This window comes from Camelus bactrianus, chromosome 11 (assembly GCF_048773025.1).
Source record: "Camelus bactrianus isolate YW-2024 breed Bactrian camel chromosome 11, ASM4877302v1, whole genome shotgun sequence".
NCBI lineage: Eukaryota > Metazoa > Chordata > Mammalia > Artiodactyla > Camelidae > Camelus > Camelus bactrianus.
The window spans coordinates 53,935,138-53,953,032 of NC_133549.1; the positions used below are offsets into that span (position 1 = coordinate 53,935,138).

Here is a 17,895-nt window from a genome sequence, read left to right on the forward strand (position 1 = left end):
AAGATCAACAAAATAGACATCGATAGGCTACTAGATCAAGATTTCAAAAAAGGAGTGATCGAATTGCTGAAGGAATTAAAAAAGATAGTGTTTAGAAATATAAAATATGTCAAAAATGAAATTGAAGCTATAAAGAAGAGCCAAGTAGAATGGGTAAACTCATTGACAGAGATGAGGAATGATCTAATAGCTGTGCAAAGCCGACTAGATAATGCAGAGGAACGAATTAGTGATCTAGAAGACAGGGCAATAGAAAGCACCCATCCAGAAAAACTACAAGAGAAGCAAATAAAAAATAATGAAAATAGCATAAGGGACCTATGGGATAATATAAAGCGTCCCAGTCTTCGCATAATAGGGGTCCCAGAAGGAGAAGAAAGATCAAAGGGGATCGAAAAGGTTTTTGAAGAAATCATGACTGAAAACTTCCCAAACTTAAAGAAGGAATCAGATATCCAAGTACAGGAAGCTCAGAGGGTCCCAAACAGGAAGAACCCAAATAGACCCACACCAAGACATATCATAATCAAGATGGCCAGAGTCAAGGATAAAGAAATGATTCTAAAGGCAGCAAGAGAAAAGCAAAGAGTAAGTTACAAGGGAACCCCCATAAGGCTCTCAGCTGATTTCTCTACACAAACACTACAGGCCAGAAGGGAGTGGCAAGATATATTCAAAGCCCTGAATGAAAAAAAGATGCAGCCTAGGATCCTTTATCCAGCAAGGCTATCCTTGAGGATAGAAGGAGAAATAAAGAGTTTCACAGACAAAAAAAGCTGCAGGAGTTTAGCAACACTAAACCGATGCTAAAAGAAATATTGAAAGGGCTATTCTAAATAGAAAAGCAGCAGGATGCTACAGAAATGAGAAACACACAACTGGAACGGTGATAACTCATGAATTACAAATAAAGTAAACATGAAATTATAAAAGAAGACATACAAATCACTGAGAGTGGGAGAGGGAGGCAGGGAAATATAGAATATTTTTTTCTTTCTTTTTAAAAAATTTTTAACAGTAGGATGGGTTTGCGATCATGTTACTATCAGTTTAACAAAAACAGTTATAGTAAAGGGTTGATAGATTTACAAAAAAGGGTAACCACAAGCCAAAAATTTACAAAGGAGTCACAAAAAGTAAATAAAATCCATGATAATACAAAGGAAAATTACCAAACCACAAAAGGAAGAAGAAAGGAACAAAGAGGATATACCAATTCAACTGCAAAGATAAGTTCAAAATGGCAATAAACACACATCTATCATTAATTACTGTAAATGTTAATGGACTAAATGCTCCAGTCAAAAGACACAGAGTGGCAGACTGGATAATAAAGCAAGAACCTTCAACATGCTGCATACAAGAGACCCACTTTAGGGAGAAGGACACATATAGATTGAGAGTGAAAGGATGGAAAAGGATATTCCATGCAAATGGAAAAGCCAAAAAAGCAGGTGTTGCAGTACTGATTTCAGACAAAATAGACTTTAAAACAAAGGCCATAAAGAAAGATAAAGAAGGACATTTTATAATGATTAAAGGAGTGATACATGATGAGGATATTACACTCGTTAATATATATGCACCCAATATAGGAGCACCTAAGTACATACAAGAATTACTAACAGAGATAAAGGGGGATATTGATGGGAATACAATCATAGTTGGAGATTTTAACACTGCATTAACATCACTAGACAGATCTTCCAGACAGAAAATAAACAAGGCAACAGAGAAATTAAATACTACAATAGAAAAACTAGATTTGGTGGATATTTTCAGAGCATTACACCCCCCAAAAATAGGATATACATTCTTTTCAAGTGCACATGGAACATTTTCCAGGATCGATCATGTACTTGGGCACAAAAGAAACCTCAACAATTTTAAGAAGATAGAAATTATCTCAAGCATCTTTACTGACCACAATGCCATGAAACTGGAAATCAACAACAGAGAAACAAAGGAGAAAAAAAGGAAAGCATGGAGATTAAACAATATGTTATTGAAAAAAAAATGGATCAATGAGGAAATCAAAGGTGAAATTAAAAAATACCTTGAGACAAATGATAACGAAAGCACAACCACTCAAAACCTATGGGACACAGCAAAGGCAGTGCTAAGAGGGAAGTTTATAGCGATTACAGGCCTTCCTCAAAAAAGAAGAACAATCTCAAATAAACAATTTAACCCACCACCTGAATGAATTAGAAAAAGAAGAACAAAAAGCCCCAAAAAGCAGCAGAAGGAAGGAAATAATAAAGATCAGAGGGGAATTAAATACAATAGAGATTAACAAGACCATAGAAAAAATCAACCAAACCAAAAGCTGGTTTTTTGAAAAAGTAAATAAAATCGACAAACCTCTGGCCAAACTCGCAAAGAAGAAAAAAGAGAGAGCACAAATTAGCAAAATAAGAAAGGAAAATGGAGAAATTACAACAAACAAAATAGAAATACAGAATATCATACGACAATATTATGAAAAACTATATGGAACCAAACTGGATAACCTAGAGGAGATGGACAAGTTTCTGGAAACATACTGTCCACCAAAACTGAATCAAGAAGAATCTGAACACTTGAACAATCCGATCACTAGAAAGGAAATAGAAATAGCAATTAAAAACCTCCCTACAAATAAAAGTCCAGGACCGGACGGCTTCTCCGGGGAATTCTACCAAACATACAAAGAAGAACTCATACCAGTCCTTCTCAAACTCTTCCAGACGATTGAAAAGGAGGGAATACTCCCAAACTCATTCTATGAAGCCACCATCACCCTGATACCAAAACCAGGCAAAGACACTACAAAAAAAAAGAGTTATAGGCCAATATCACTGATGAACATAGACGCCAAAATCCTCACCAAAATTTTAGCAAATAGAATCCAACAACACATAAAAAAGATTATACATCATGACCAAGTGGGGTTCATCCCAGGGACACAAGGCTGGTTCAACATACGCAAATCAATCAGTGTAATACATCACATCAACAAGAGAAAGGACAAAAACCACATGATCATCTCAATCGATGCAGAAAAAGCATTTGATAAAATTCAACACCCATTTATGATAAAAACTCTCGCCAAAGTGGGTATAGAGGGAACATATCTCAACATAATAAAAGCTATATATGACAAACCTACAGCCAGCATAGTACTCAACGGTGAAAAACTCAAAAGCTTCCCACTAAAATCTGGGACAAGACAAGGATGCCCACTATCACCACTCCTATTCAACATAGTCCTGGAAGTCCTAGCCACAGCAGTCAGGCAAGAGAGAGAAATAAAAGGGATCCAAATTGGAAAAGAAGAGGTAAAAGTGTCATTATATGCCGATGACATGTTACTATATATAGAAAACCCTAAAATGTCCACACAAAAGCTACTAGAGCTGATCGAAGAATTCAGCAAGGTAGCAGGTTACAAAATTAACGTTCAAAAATCAGTTGCATTTCTTTACACTAACGATAAATCAACAGAAGAAGAAAGTAAAGAAACAGTCCCCTTTAAAATAGCACCCAAAGTAATAAAATATCTGGGAATAAATCTAACCAAGGAGGTGAAAGAATTATACACAGAAAACTATAAACCATTGATGAAGGAAATGAAAGAAGACTTTAAAAAATGGAAAGATATCCCATGCTCTTGGATTGGAAGAATCAATATTGTTAAAATGGTCACACTGCCCAAGGCAATCTACATATTTAATGCAATCCCTATCCAATTACCCAGGACATATTTCACAGAACTAGAACAAATCATAATAAAATTCATATGGAACCATCAAAGACCTAGAATTGCCAAAGCATTACTGAAGAGAAAGAAAGAGGCCGGAGGAATAACTCTCCCAGACTTCAGACAATACTATAGAGCTACAGTCATCAAGACAGCATGGTATTGGTACCAAAACAGACATATAGACCAATGGAACAGAATAGAGAGCCCAGAAATGAACCCACAAACTTTCGGTCAACTCATCTTTGACAAAGGAGGCAAGAATATACATTGGAATAAAGACAGTCTCTTCAGCAAATGGTGTTGGGAAAACTGGACAGCAGCATGTAAAACAATGAAGCTAGAACACTCCCTTACACCATATACAAAAATCAACTCAAAATGGATTAAAGACTTAAACACAAGACAAGATACAATAAACCTCCAAGAGGAAAACATAGGCAAAACATTATCTGACATACATCTCAAAAATTTTCTCCTAGAAGAAATAAAAGCAAGAATAAACAAATGGGACCTAATGAAACTTACAATCTTCTGCACAGCAAAGGGAAACAGGAATAAAACAAGAAGAAAACCTACGGAATGGGAGAAAATGTTTGCAAGTGAAACCGACAAAGGCTTGATCTCCAGAATATATAAGCAGCTCATATGACTCAATAAGAAAAAAATAAACAACCCAATCCAAAAATGGGCAGAAGACCTAAACAAGCAATTCTCCAAGGAAGACATACAAATGATCAAAAAGCACATGAAAAAATTCTCAATATCACTAATTATCAGAGAAATGCCAATCAAAACTACAATGAGGTATCACCTCACACCAGTCAGAATGGCCGTCATTCAAAAATCCACAAATGACAAATGCTGGAGAGGCTGTGGAGGAAGGGGAACCCTCCTACACTGCTGGTGGGAATGCAGTTTGGTGCAGCCACTATGGAAAACAGTGTGGAGATTCCTCAAAAGACTAGGAATAGACTTACCATATGACCCAGGAATCCCACTCCTGGGCTTGTATCCAGAAGGAAATCTACTTCAGGATGACACCTGCACCCCAATGTTCATAGCAGCACTATTTACAATAGCCAAAACATGGAAACAGCCTAAATGTCCATCAACAGGTGACTGGATAAAGAAGAGGTGGTATATTTATACAATGGAATACTACTCAGCCATAAAAACCAACAACATAATGCCATTTGCAGCAACATGGATGCTCCTGGAGAATGTCATTCTAAGTGAAGTAAGCCAGAAAGAGAAAGAAAAATACCATATGAGATCACTCATATGTGGAATCTAAAAAACAAAAACAAAAACAAACAAAAAAAACAAAGCGTAAATAAAGGACAGAAATAGACTCACAGACAGAGAATACAGACTTGTGGTTACCAGGGGGGTGGAGGGTGGGAAGGGATAGACTGGGATTTCAAAACTGTAGAATAGACTACACTGTATAGCACAGGGAAATATACACAAAATGTTATGATAACTCACAGAGAAAAAAATGTGACAATGAGTGTGTATATGTCCATGAATAACTGAAAAATTGTGCTGAACACTGGAATTTGACACAACATTGTAAAATGATTATAAATCAATAAAAAATGTTAAAAAAATAAATAAAAAGGCAGAGGGACATGACATATATTTTAGAATAATGAAAATATATGTTGTTTAAAATTAGTCATCTTGGTTTTTATAAGAATAAGCTTCATCAATCTAGACACATCACTTTGAGAAATAGAAGTCCCTGGACTAGCTGGACTGCTGAGATAATGAGCTATTTGAATAACCTAGGGCCACAAAATCAAGCTATATACTCAAATAATGAAGTCATATTTCATTACTTATATATTTCTTATATGCAGCATTTTGAGATTATGTTGACCCATCCATCAATGCATTCTGAATAATAAGATCGTCTCACATCTAATTTTCATTACTATTTGAAGGTACTCTAAGAATCTTCACATATTTCAAATGAAGCCACCTATTTCAGGAAGAGTAAGCTAAATTATTTTTAAGAAGGTGTTTTAAAATATTTTTTTAATCTGAACACCGTAATGTTTAAAATGAACTACTCTAATAAAAACTGTAACCATATGAAAATAAATATATAAGTAAACAAAAATCATTACTCTGTGAGATCTTCTATCTTTTTTTCCACTAGAGTAGGGGGCACGTTAGAAACAATGACTTGCATATCCAGCTGATTGACCACAGAGACCTGAAAGTAGAGAAAACAATTCATTTGGCTTTTACTCATTAACATTTCTATAATCTATAATATACTATTTCCATAATTTATACAATAAAAATAACATTTTTCTTCCCTACTATGCATAAACACAGTGGTTTCCCATTTATAAATTTAACAATAAACAATATTTCTAGCTACACAATCTCTACTAGATGTTGGAATAGGCTGCAAATGACAGAGTAGTTGTTTACTATGAAGTTATAGAACCGTAAGTGACCCTAAGTGACTTGGACTGTTGTCGGTTTTGTGTTTGTTTCCTTGGTTTTTAAAAAGCATAAAAGAAAGTGCTTCTGTTTGTCTTTTAATTGGGTTATTTAAGAACATTCAGGAAAATAGAAAACCCAGCTTTTAGATTTTATAAATCCAGAGATATCATTTATTCATTGTGACTAAGAATCTTGGATATGAATAGTTAGAATAATTCATTCCATGAGACAACTATCTATAGAATTCATGTGTGTGTAGATAAAGAGATATATGCATACAACCTTACAGAGGGGGCTAAAATGAGCTAATTTAGCAGCTGTTTATGAATCCATAAACATCTTTCATGTAACATTTACAGAGTTTCTTCTAGGTTCTTGTTTAGAGTAGGCTTCACCGTGAAATACATCTTGCAAATATTTAGAGGAGATAAGGAAACACGTTTTGGGAAAGAGCATCCTTGGCAGAACCAAGATCTCTAAAGTGAGAGCATTTCTGGCTACTTGAGGAACAGCAAATTGGCCCATATTACTGGGTCTGAAGGAGTTAGAGGGAGAAGAGTAGAAAATGAGACCAAATTACCAAGGGCCTCACAGTCTTCTCTAATGACTTCAGAATTTCTCTGAAGAAATGGTGTGATATGAGAAAGTGCTGAGCAGAGAGATAACAGGGTCGGAATTACATTTTAAGATACCACTCTGAACACTAAGCCAGACTTTAGCAGGGCAAGAGTGGGAGCATGTGAGCAAGTTAGTGAGTTTGTGCAATAATATAGGTGGATTATGATGGCTGTTCAACTGAGTTGTAATGGAAGTATAAAAACTATGCAGATGACACACATATGGAGCATACCTGTTATAGTACCTTTATATATACACAACATTATTTACCAAGGAAGTAAATCTGTTGTTTAACAGAGAAAGGAATCAAGAAAATTTTAGCCTGAGGAACTCAAAGATAAGTTGGTCATCAAGTGAAACTGGAAAGACTACAGGTGGAAGAGATGTGATGAGAAAGAGGAATTCAGTTTAGGAAACATTAAATAGTTTAAATTAAATAGCTTAAACATTAAATAGTTTAGGAAACATTAAATATTAAATCTTTAGTAGATATTCAAGTGTAATGGTTGCATGTAAACTTGGACCTAGGGATTTGTTGTTCAGGAATAGACTTTGGGTTGAAGATACAAATTTGAGATTTTTTAGTATATTTTAAAGTTGTGGAACTGAATGAGTTGACTGTCAGTGAGTGCAGATAGAAAAGAGAACGAATGTCTGAGCTCTAAGAAACATTGACTCAAAGGTCAGGAGGAGAAAAACAGAACAGCCAGAGAGGCTGAGAAGAATGAACGGTGAGGTAAGAGACAAACAAGAGAGAATGGTGGCCTGAAAGCCCAGTAAAGGTACTAATTAATCAAGTGTTGCTGATGGTTCAAATAAGATGAAGACTGAAATTATCAGCACATAAGTGACATAATAAGTGAAAGCTGTTGATGATGTTGACATAAGCAGTTAAGGATGAGTGTTGGGAGAAGAATTCTGATTCAAGAGGGTTTGAGATCAGATGGTAAGAAATTAGAGTCAGCTCTAACAATGAATTCTTTGGGAAAGATGAGTATAGAAATGGAGTGGTAGTCGGAAGGAGATGTACGTTGAGAAGTTTTTTTAATATTATTTTCGAAGATAGGAAAAATAGCATAGTTATGGGAATAATCGAATAGAGAGGGGAGAGTGATACTAATAATGTAGAAGGGAAGTAGGAATGCTGGTGAGCAGAACTGGGTCTGTTGTACAAGCAGAAGTAATGGTTCCAGATAAAAGCACAGAGAATTCATCTAAACAAACAAGAAAAAAGGCAAAGAACATGGGTGAAAATACTGGCAGGCAGATGGATTTATTGGCAGGAGCTCTAGAAGTATTCTTCTGAATGTTTCAATTTTATCTTCCAGTAAAATATGATGCCAGTTAATTAGGCAACAGTGAGGATGAGATGTGGGAAGATACTGAGAGAGGAGTCTTTCTGGGAGAGAAGGAATGTGATTAGACCAGGAAATACAGTGTGGTTACTGGAAAACATAAGAGCTCACTTGGGGCTTTCGTCATTAATTTAAAGTAAGACTACCTAAATAATTGTATATATTTTGGCAACTACTCAGCCTGGGTATAAGTCTGGAGAAAAGAGAAAATTGGAATTAACTAGAGTTATCATTGTTTTTCAAGTAAGTGTGACGTAGGGCAAGGAAGTTGAATTTTTATGTGACTGAGTGCTTATAGTAATTGATGATGCACTATAAAACTGGAAGCAAGGAAGAAAAAACATGAAGGGTAGAGGGAGATGATAATATAGTAGGCTAAACAGGAAAGAGATTGAAGGCCATAAAAGAGCCCTGGAGTTAGCTGAACCCATTCCGTACGATGGTCAAAGAGTGGGAGGTCTGAAATGGAGGTTACAGAGGAGTTGAGGAAGTGGTAATGGCAAAAATGACTCCAGTTTTAAGTAGCTGCATTAGGATGGAGGGTAAAGCCATTGCAGGAATTCATTCAGGAATTGTGACTTCAGGACATTGGGAGAATCATCTCTGCATATAATGAAATTGCCAAAACTCAAGACAGGAGTAATGTTGGAGAAAGTAATAGTAACTCAGGAGCTGAATTCATTGAGATATGTTGGACATTGACCCAAGTTTTGGAAGATCACAGCAATAAAGTGAGGCAGTGACAGGTGATGAGAATCAAGGCTGATTCTTAGGAAGGATAGAGGGTCTGGAAGCAGCAAGGTTGTACACTAAGGACCCTACTCTGCCAGTGGGTAATGTGAAGACTGTGACAAATGAAGGAAAAAAAAAAAAAAAAAAAGCCAGAAACGAAAAGGCAGCAGTAGAAGTAGCATCCTCAGGGGAAAACCAGATTTTCATTAAGAAAGAAGGTTTTATCTAAATTAAAAATCGTATCTTCACTCATATTAAACATTTTTCAATGATTTCCCATTACATTTAGGAGAAAGTTCCAGTATTTTTAATATGGCCTACACCTTTTATATGGACCACCTACTTCCATCTCCAGCCCTGTCTCTCCTTCACTTTCCCTCCCTTGCTCTTCCAAGCTGAGTAAAGTTCTGTAAGTTATTCAGAACTGTCATGATTTCCCTTCCTTCTTGGTTCTGGCACATGTTTCCTCTGCATAAGTCCTTTTTTTTTAATTTTTAAATTTTTTTCTTTTTTGGTGGGGTGATAAGGTTTATTTATTAATTTTTTTAATGTAGGTACTGTGGATTGAACCCAGGACCTCATGCATGCTGGGCATGCACTCTATCACTGAGCTATACTCTACCCCCCTGCATAAGTCTTATTTCTCTCCATATCTCCCTTCTCTTAATGAAACGATTTCAGAATTTATCACAATTAGCATTTTCCTAGGAAGATTTCCTTGTATATATATTTTGATTTATAAATATATCACATTATGATTACTTTGAATTGAATCTTTCCTTCTAAGTTTATTTTGTATAATTTTAAAGGTATACTTCTATTTTCCACACAACAGTTTGTAGAATCCAAATAAGAAACCCATAATGGGAGGGTATAACTCAAGTGGTAGAGCACATGCTTAGCATGCATGAGGTCCTGAGTTCAATGCCCAGTATCTCCTCTAAAAATAAATAAACCTAAATACCTCTTCCCTACCACCAAAATAAAATGATTAAATAATACAATAACATTAAAAAATAAAATGCTTTTAAAAAAGAAACCCATAAACTTCACATCGTTTATGTACATATTACACATATAATCTAATAGTTATATTTTTTATGTTATTATACTGTTTTAATCATAGTGTAGTGACCTTATTGTTTAGTCCTGAATCACGACAATGTGCCTATCTTAAATAATATTAAGATAAATGATAACGTTATTTTATATAAGGCTTACAGATCTTAATTTGATCAAAAATCTATGTCAACCTTAACATCTTCTATGTCAAAAGCTTTTTGACTTAGATTTGCCTTTATTCATTCTATGGCAGCTTTACTGTTATAAACAAGAATGTTCCAGCCTTCATATCCATCACAATCAGCTACACCATTACCTAAGAAGAAAAATATTTGGTCATTGATATCTGTATATATTTGAAGATTAATCTTATCCCAATAACTAAATGAGAACAGTGAAAATGGAAGATTTAATAAGGTGTAAACAACAAAACAAAAATTATACTTGATTCTGTCTTTATGTGATACATGTTTCCAATATTAACAATACTTATAACTTTTACTAGCTTCATCAGAGGAAAGTCCATAATCCACACTTCCAAAGTTGGAAGCAATTCTACACAATAGATGCTTTGGCACTGAATGTTTTTAAACAACATCAATATGAGACTGCCCTTGGGAATAACCTACCACTGAGCTTGTGTACAGCCTAAGAAAAAGGCGGACTAGAAATTGATATTGTTGACTGAAGCCAAAAACAGCTTAGTCAAGGATCATCAATGTCATCAATGGGGATTTTGGTAAAACAAGGAAATCACATCTCCTGGAACATAAATTTGCTCCAAAACATTTCCTTTTGTTTCCTTAATTATAAAAGGCCTAAAAGTAATTTAAACAGTAATAAAAATTTCATACACTTTAATTTCTCCAGCACAACTCTGTGAAACATTTTAAAATTCTAAGTGGCTCTAGCCAACTTCACATAAAAAAATGAGATCTGCAGACCAAACAAATCCAATGCTGTAGACATTGCTGTCACATTATGATAAAAGCATTACAATGCATTTCCCAAATGTCAGAAAAACAAACGACTATCAAGCTATATATTTTTTTAAATTTCTCAACTGTAAGTATTAACAACCTGGATGAAAATTCATCCCATTTATGTTTTAGAAAACCTATTTCATACAAATGGAGAAGTTCTATGAGCTGAAATCAATGACCCCTAGCTAGTACTGCATGTAACCCCCCTCATTTGAAGTTTTATCTACTTACAAGTACGTCTGCTTTGCCACTTAGTCCCTTTCCATAGTCGTCAGTTGCAATGACTTGAAACTTGAAATAGGATCTCCTCATGTTGTGGAAGAGCATGGCTGTTTTGATCAGCCCTGTGTATGTTTCCACTACAAATCCTTCTTTGCCCTCTTTAATTGGTGGAATTATAAGTCTGTACGCCATGGCACTGTAGTTGCCAGTATCTTTATCAGTAGCCTAGGAGGAAAAACACACAGGTTACTTTTAAAAAGCAGGAAACAATAATCTTCATTAAGAGGCTTATTTCCATTTGTAAGACTGATGTCTCTTGTGCAATAACAACAAAATAAAGCCCTCCTAAAGTTGTATTTTCCAGGTATCATTATGTAGATTTATGGGCTTTGTGTCCACAGGTTGAATGATTGTTACTAGAATGATAATAACTGCTGAACTGTGACTACAAAAGACAGACACGAACAGAGTCTAGTTGATGAACCAAGTGTTTTGACTGGCATGTTAGATGGATTCAGCTCTGGACTGTGATCCATATTGGTTTAAGGATAGGATTGGGTGTTTACCTCACCGTTGTCTTGTGTAATAAGCCTAGCCTGTGATTTTTTTTTTTTTTTTTGGTCTAACCTACTTCCTAAGGGGGAAAAAATAAAATAATGAACTAAAATATCTCAAATGACAACAGGATACAGTTTAGAGCTTTTAAACAATAAATTTAGAGATGAATAAAGATAATTCTAACAAATATGCTTCCAGAAAGATGAAAAATTAAGAGTAAAATAATTCTCAAAATGAACAAGAAATAAAATGTCATGAAAGAAGAGTTTGTTGAGATAAAAAAGCAGTCATTTCCACAAAGGCTTTAGATATTTGAATCAGCAGACACAAAGCAAAAGGGTCATGTTCAATATGTTTCAGTAAATAATAGAGATCTTAAAATATAACTAAAAATGAGAATGGTTGAACATGAATAAAAAGTATCTTCTAGAAATTAAAAAATAATAATAATTGAAATTAAAAGCTCAGCGATGAAGTGGTTAGCAGATTAGCCAAAGGGACAAGAGTATCAGTGAACTGAGTGATAGAGCAGAAGTCAGGTCTGATGCATTTGGTGTGGCTAAGAACCAGTGTGCAAGGAAATCATTTGCCTAGAATGTTATTAGTGAACTTAAGTATGAATAGTGCAAAACAGCCATGTGTTTTTTTTTAAATAAACAAACTATTAGGAAATAACCTACCTTGTTTCCTTAAAAATCGGAAAAAAACCCAGAAATACTCTATAAAAAAATTATGAATCTAGTGCATGACTATTTAAACAGTAGTAAGAGGACATCTAACGAGTTTGGCTAAACTAATGCCTAAAAATTAAAACTGTTTTATCATGAAAACTGTAAGTGAATCAAATTTACTGAAGAATTAATGTCACTTTCCTTATTCCGTCAGCTTCTTTATAATAAAAAATTTATACTGGGTTCCTGACACAGCCATTAGTATCTGGAAGAGGCGACCCTGGAAGATTGATGCCCTGACTTTTGTGAGTTCCTCTTAGAGAGCAAAATCAGGAAGTTTATGTCTAGTGCTGTTTTTTAAAAATGAAAGTCAGAAATGAATATTATAATTATACTTGCTATAATTATTTTTTAAATGAAAGCTAAGACACAGGAAAACCACTTACCCATTTCTAACACCTCATCTGGAAATTTTAATGCACACAGGTGCCCAACATTAAGAGAAAATCACCAAATAATTGCCTCTATCATATAGGAGAGTAGGTGAGCCCATTCCATTAATTTTCTCACAGCCTGAAAAACTGTTCCCCTCTGTTGCCTAAATGAATACTATGGATGCAGAATAATTAGCAACGTCCAAAGAACTTCCAAAGCCCATTAAAGTCCAATAATGCTAACTTTAGCTTCTCAATTAGACCCCGTTTTAACATTGAACAGCACTGAAGGCTCACTCTCCCTGAAATAGAGTGAAAGTATTTTAGTATGCCGGGGTAAAAATACTCAAATCTCACATTACCACTTATTAATGTCAGTATATCAAGCTGAATTTGCAAGGAGCAAAAGCAGCAGCAGCAGCAACAACAACAACAACAACAACAACAACAAAAACAGTTTTGGCTTCTTAAACTACTTGAACTTGGCTTCTGTACTTTTAGAAACTACAAAGAAACTTTCATTTTAGAGTCCTTAAAGATGACATATCCAACATACAATAAAATACAAATAAGGAAAAAGTCTGATAGGTGGGTCTATTTATAAGGCTATCTAAGGCTGCAAAAACAAAAAAAAAGGGGAAAGAAACATTTTAAACATTTTTGAATAAGAAGGCTTAGTGTTTGATTTTTTCATAAGAACATCAAAAAACAAAAAAGGACCACAGTCCAATAGAAATAGAAATCATTCTAATTTCAATATATCCATTTATCATTTACTTAACTGTAGTAAAGTAAAAGTCTAATATAATTCGGAGATATTCTACTGAGTAAAACATAACTTGATGTATAAACAATAATTTAATAATGTTTTATAAGGACATGCAACCCAGAATTACAGAATTTTCAGGTTTTATTATTTTATAATAGAATTTGTCCAAGTTTACTCTTAAAGAGTGGTGTGAAATATCATGCAGTCATAGCTATTTGAAAAATTAAAGAAACTGAACTGAAAAAATAGCAAAATATTCATTTTACTATTTTTTAAAGTTATACACTGAAACATGCTGTATTACAGAAGGCATGAGAGTTCAAAATAAGCAAGTCTTGCATTTATGCGATAATTGAAGAAATTTGTAGTTTAGTCTCCATTTCCTTGTAAAACATTTTGGAAAATAAGTATTACCTCAAAAATAATTTGTTCTTTTCCTCATCATTGCTAATACAACATGACCATATATTCCTCAACGATGCTTTGAAATGAACTCTGAAACCATTTGTTCTAACTTTTCATTCATGTGGAAAAGAAAGAAAAACTAACAAAAGAAAACATACAATCTCAGCTCTTTGAGAGAGGAAGCTAAAGTTTTTAAAGTTGATTTTGAATCATAAATTGTTACGGATTTCTACTGAAAGCCTACTTACTATTAAAATGTTTAAGACATTTGTACTATTGCAAGAATTCTGTGGTTGCAAATTCTAAATCTTTCAGTATTCAAAGGAAATTAAATGACATACTCATGATTTCTAACTTTCTGGTTCTTCCTTAAATTACATTACATTCAACCAATCTGAATCAAATTCAGTTTCTTCTCAGCTGCTACCCTTTCATCCCTCTTTCAACTACCATACTCGTTCCTCTTTCCGTCTTCTCTTTGCCTAGTAAGGGCATCACTACCTATGAATTGAACTGAGCTAAAAATCTCAGTAGCTTCTTCAACTGTTTCATCTCACTCCTTGCCTCTATACTCCTAGTCCATCAGCAAGCACTCTGTGCTCTCCTCTGCAATATTGCTCACTTCAGTGACTTTCTCTCAAGCTGATGTTGCCCAATTTCAGGCTCTCTTGTCTCATTTTTTAATTGAGCAATAGCTTAAAAATGACTGATAGCTCCCCAAAGATGAACATCAAGACAAATCTATGGAGTATTCTTTATCTGATCCCAGTTTAACATTCCAATTCCTTGTCTTACATTTGCTCCATTTATAATTCTCCAAGACCAACCACATCATCTACTGTTTTTTCTAAACAATCTTTCACAACTGTTCTCTCACGATTCCAATCTTTGCATGTGCATTTCTTCTATCTTACAATGTCTCCTGTCTGCTAGAGCACGTGATGCTCACTCCTGGACTAGACTTACGGCACATGCACATCCAGATACTCTGAATATGTATATAATACTGAACAAGATGCTAAAATGCCACCTTTAATGACTGCTTTTGTGTCCTGACTCCCCTGAGGAGTGCTGCTTACACCTGCATGTTTCCAGTAGCACATTTTATTTATTTTTTACCACAGCATTTACACTGGCATATTATAATATTTATGTGTCTTCATTACTCATAAAATTTGTTTCTGTTTATGCTTTTTATTCTAGTATCATGTCCAGTAAGTGGTCAAATAAATTTTGGTTTAAATGTCAATAGAATACCAGAGATCTATCTTTAGAAGTGACAGATGTGAGCTCGGGTCTGCCACTTACTAGCTACATGATCTTGGGCAAGTAACTCTCCAGGGCTTAAAAATGTAAAATGTAAAATGAGGAAAATAGAACATGCTGAATGGAGTGGCTGTGAATATTCACCGAAGTATAAAATGTAGTGCCTGGAACAAAGTAAGCAATCAAGATTAGTTATTGTTGCTACTATACTATTGCCATCTTTTCCATAAATACTTTGTAGCTATCCAGTTTTTCTCTTCTGTTTCTTATTACGTACTGTACACTGAAAAACAGTTATTACCTTTTACCTTTTGTATGGGGCTCTATATTCACTTGGAGCAGGACTATTTTTAATTCATCTTTGTATCTCATAATCCTCAGTGGCCAGTGCCTGCATGTAGTATGTAGTTAGAAAAATGTTTGTTGTAAGATTCAGTCTGCCACTGAGAAAGTATATACTTTGATGTCTTTATAATGAATGCCACATTTTTTACTGATAAGAAAACAAAAATATCTAAATAGGATATTTTTGTTTTTATGTTACTATTATGTAAGATACTTACCAGAGATTAAACTTATCACTTTAGAAATGGTTTATCAAGAAACTGAAGAAATATTTAAGAATGCAAATCAAATAGCTATTATATATATTATATAATGAAGACTGCACAGTTGATAAATAACATATTTTCTAGAATTATGTGATCATGGATGTAACCCATGGGCCCAAAGCTTCTAATAGAGAAGATAATTTTTATTTTGGTATATTTAACTGTACAGGTTATTTGAACTGGGGATAAACTGATTTATTATTTAAGAACACAAGATTTTTGAAGTAAATTTGATCATATATTTATTTTTAATTTTAATTATTCTTAATTTTCTCATCTTTTACATTTTTGTCACTTGGTTTCCAGATTGACTAGCAAAATATATTTCAAGAATTAAAAGTTAAATTTAAAATAGAATATATAACTTTTTTGTTTAATCCCCTTGAACATACATAATTTAAACTTATTTTTGTTCCCATCATTAGATTATTTAATGTTCTTCATTTATATGAATTTCGACCACCTTGCTCCATTAAAAAAAAATTGAGTATCTTTTCATTTAAACATCCTCACATATATTTTTACAATTTTAAAGCAGAGTTAATGTTAAAAGATAAATAATGGCATCTTTCATTAATGCAAGAAGGTTTAGAAAATGAATAATACATAAGAAGCCTACTTCCCTTCAATTACTAAGTTTAATAGAAAGTCAGGGGAAACAAATAGCCAAGCATTTGAAAATTAAATCTCAATGTTGAAGTCTATGCATTCTATCTGACAATGCTTTATTGTCTATCTAGCAAGAAATTAATAAGCAAAAACCAACAGCTTTACTACAAAAAGAAAAACCTTTATAGTCACTTTATAGGAAAAGAGTGTGTCAAGGGAAAATAGAATTCAATTTATAAACCTTTTACCTTGGAAAATAAATTGTGAACTTTCAAAAATAGATTGAATATAAAGTGCTACAATGAAACTAATGGTTACTAAAAGAAAAGCCTTTTGTATTGTTAAAGTGACACTAAATGTAAGGAAGGCTGTACTTACCACTCGGAATGGTGTTATTTACACATAGGACAATAAAATCTGTCTCCTTGAATATATATAAATGGAAGCATTTTAATATAAACAACACATTCAACAAAGCAGTTGCTCTCTGCAATGCTCTTCATTTAAATTGGTGGTGTTATGGAACTCACTTTCTCTCTCCGTTTCTCTCTGTCCCTCTCTCTCCGTCTCTCTACACGTATATATATATACACACACACACACAAGTAAACATACACATATACAGGCACATATATATGTGTGTATATATATATATACTTTTCTACTTTGAAACATAATGTATTTTATGTCTATATGCACCATCTAACAGGTTTGCTAGGAAGAAACAGCTGCAAAACTAAACTAAAATTCCTGTAAAATAGTCTTTTGTTGGATAAAATTCTTAAGTGAATTGGCCCCAAAATGATACACTATAAAGCAGAGTGGCCAATATTATAATTTCATCTTGAGATAGTACAGTAAAATGTTAGTATTTCCAATTGCTGCTTTTTGGAATATTTTTCTTCTTTGAGCACCATGGATACGACTGCAATAATTTATGAATCTATTTTTACAAAATTATTAAAATGTCTTTGTTTTCTTCCTTATTTTCCTTTTTAGAAATCCCTAAATCATTTCCATCTAATTATTCTTGCTCTGTGTTATTTGGAAAGATAAAAAATAACAAATGGCCAATAGTCTCTTATAACATGTCTAATACATAAAATATTTGATTACTTCTTGCTTACTAGAGAACCACTAGGAAATGCAAATTAACAAAGGAATATTAAAAAAACTCTATAATTGTATCAATTTATAGCCATTATTAATATCTTTAAATATGCCCTTTTATATTTACAATGTACATACACACTTTCTGTAACCAATATTATACTATCTTTATTGCTTTATAACCTAGTATTCATTAATTATCTATTAAGAATTCTGTTTATTTCAAACTAAAGAGAGTATATTTCTATTTCAAATAAAACACAATATTAAGAGTAGGATAAAAGT

The 17,895-nt window shown here is 33.7% G+C and overlaps 1 protein-coding gene across 3 annotated transcripts in view; it reads right to left on the reverse strand.

The window, feature by feature from the left end:
* Window positions 1-17,895, reverse strand: part of PCDH15 (protocadherin related 15) — a 721,184-nt gene that overhangs the window by 46,952 nt on the left and 656,337 nt on the right. For all 3 annotated transcript variants that reach the window (XM_074374029.1, XM_074374028.1, XM_074374030.1), the window contains exons 27-28: window positions 11,187-11,402; window positions 5,878-5,966 (exon numbers count right to left, since the gene is read on the reverse strand). In XM_074374029.1, coding sequence (XP_074230130.1) covers window positions 5,878-5,966; window positions 11,187-11,402 — 305 coding nt within the window. The remainder of the gene's footprint in view (window positions 1-5,877; window positions 5,967-11,186; window positions 11,403-17,895) is intronic.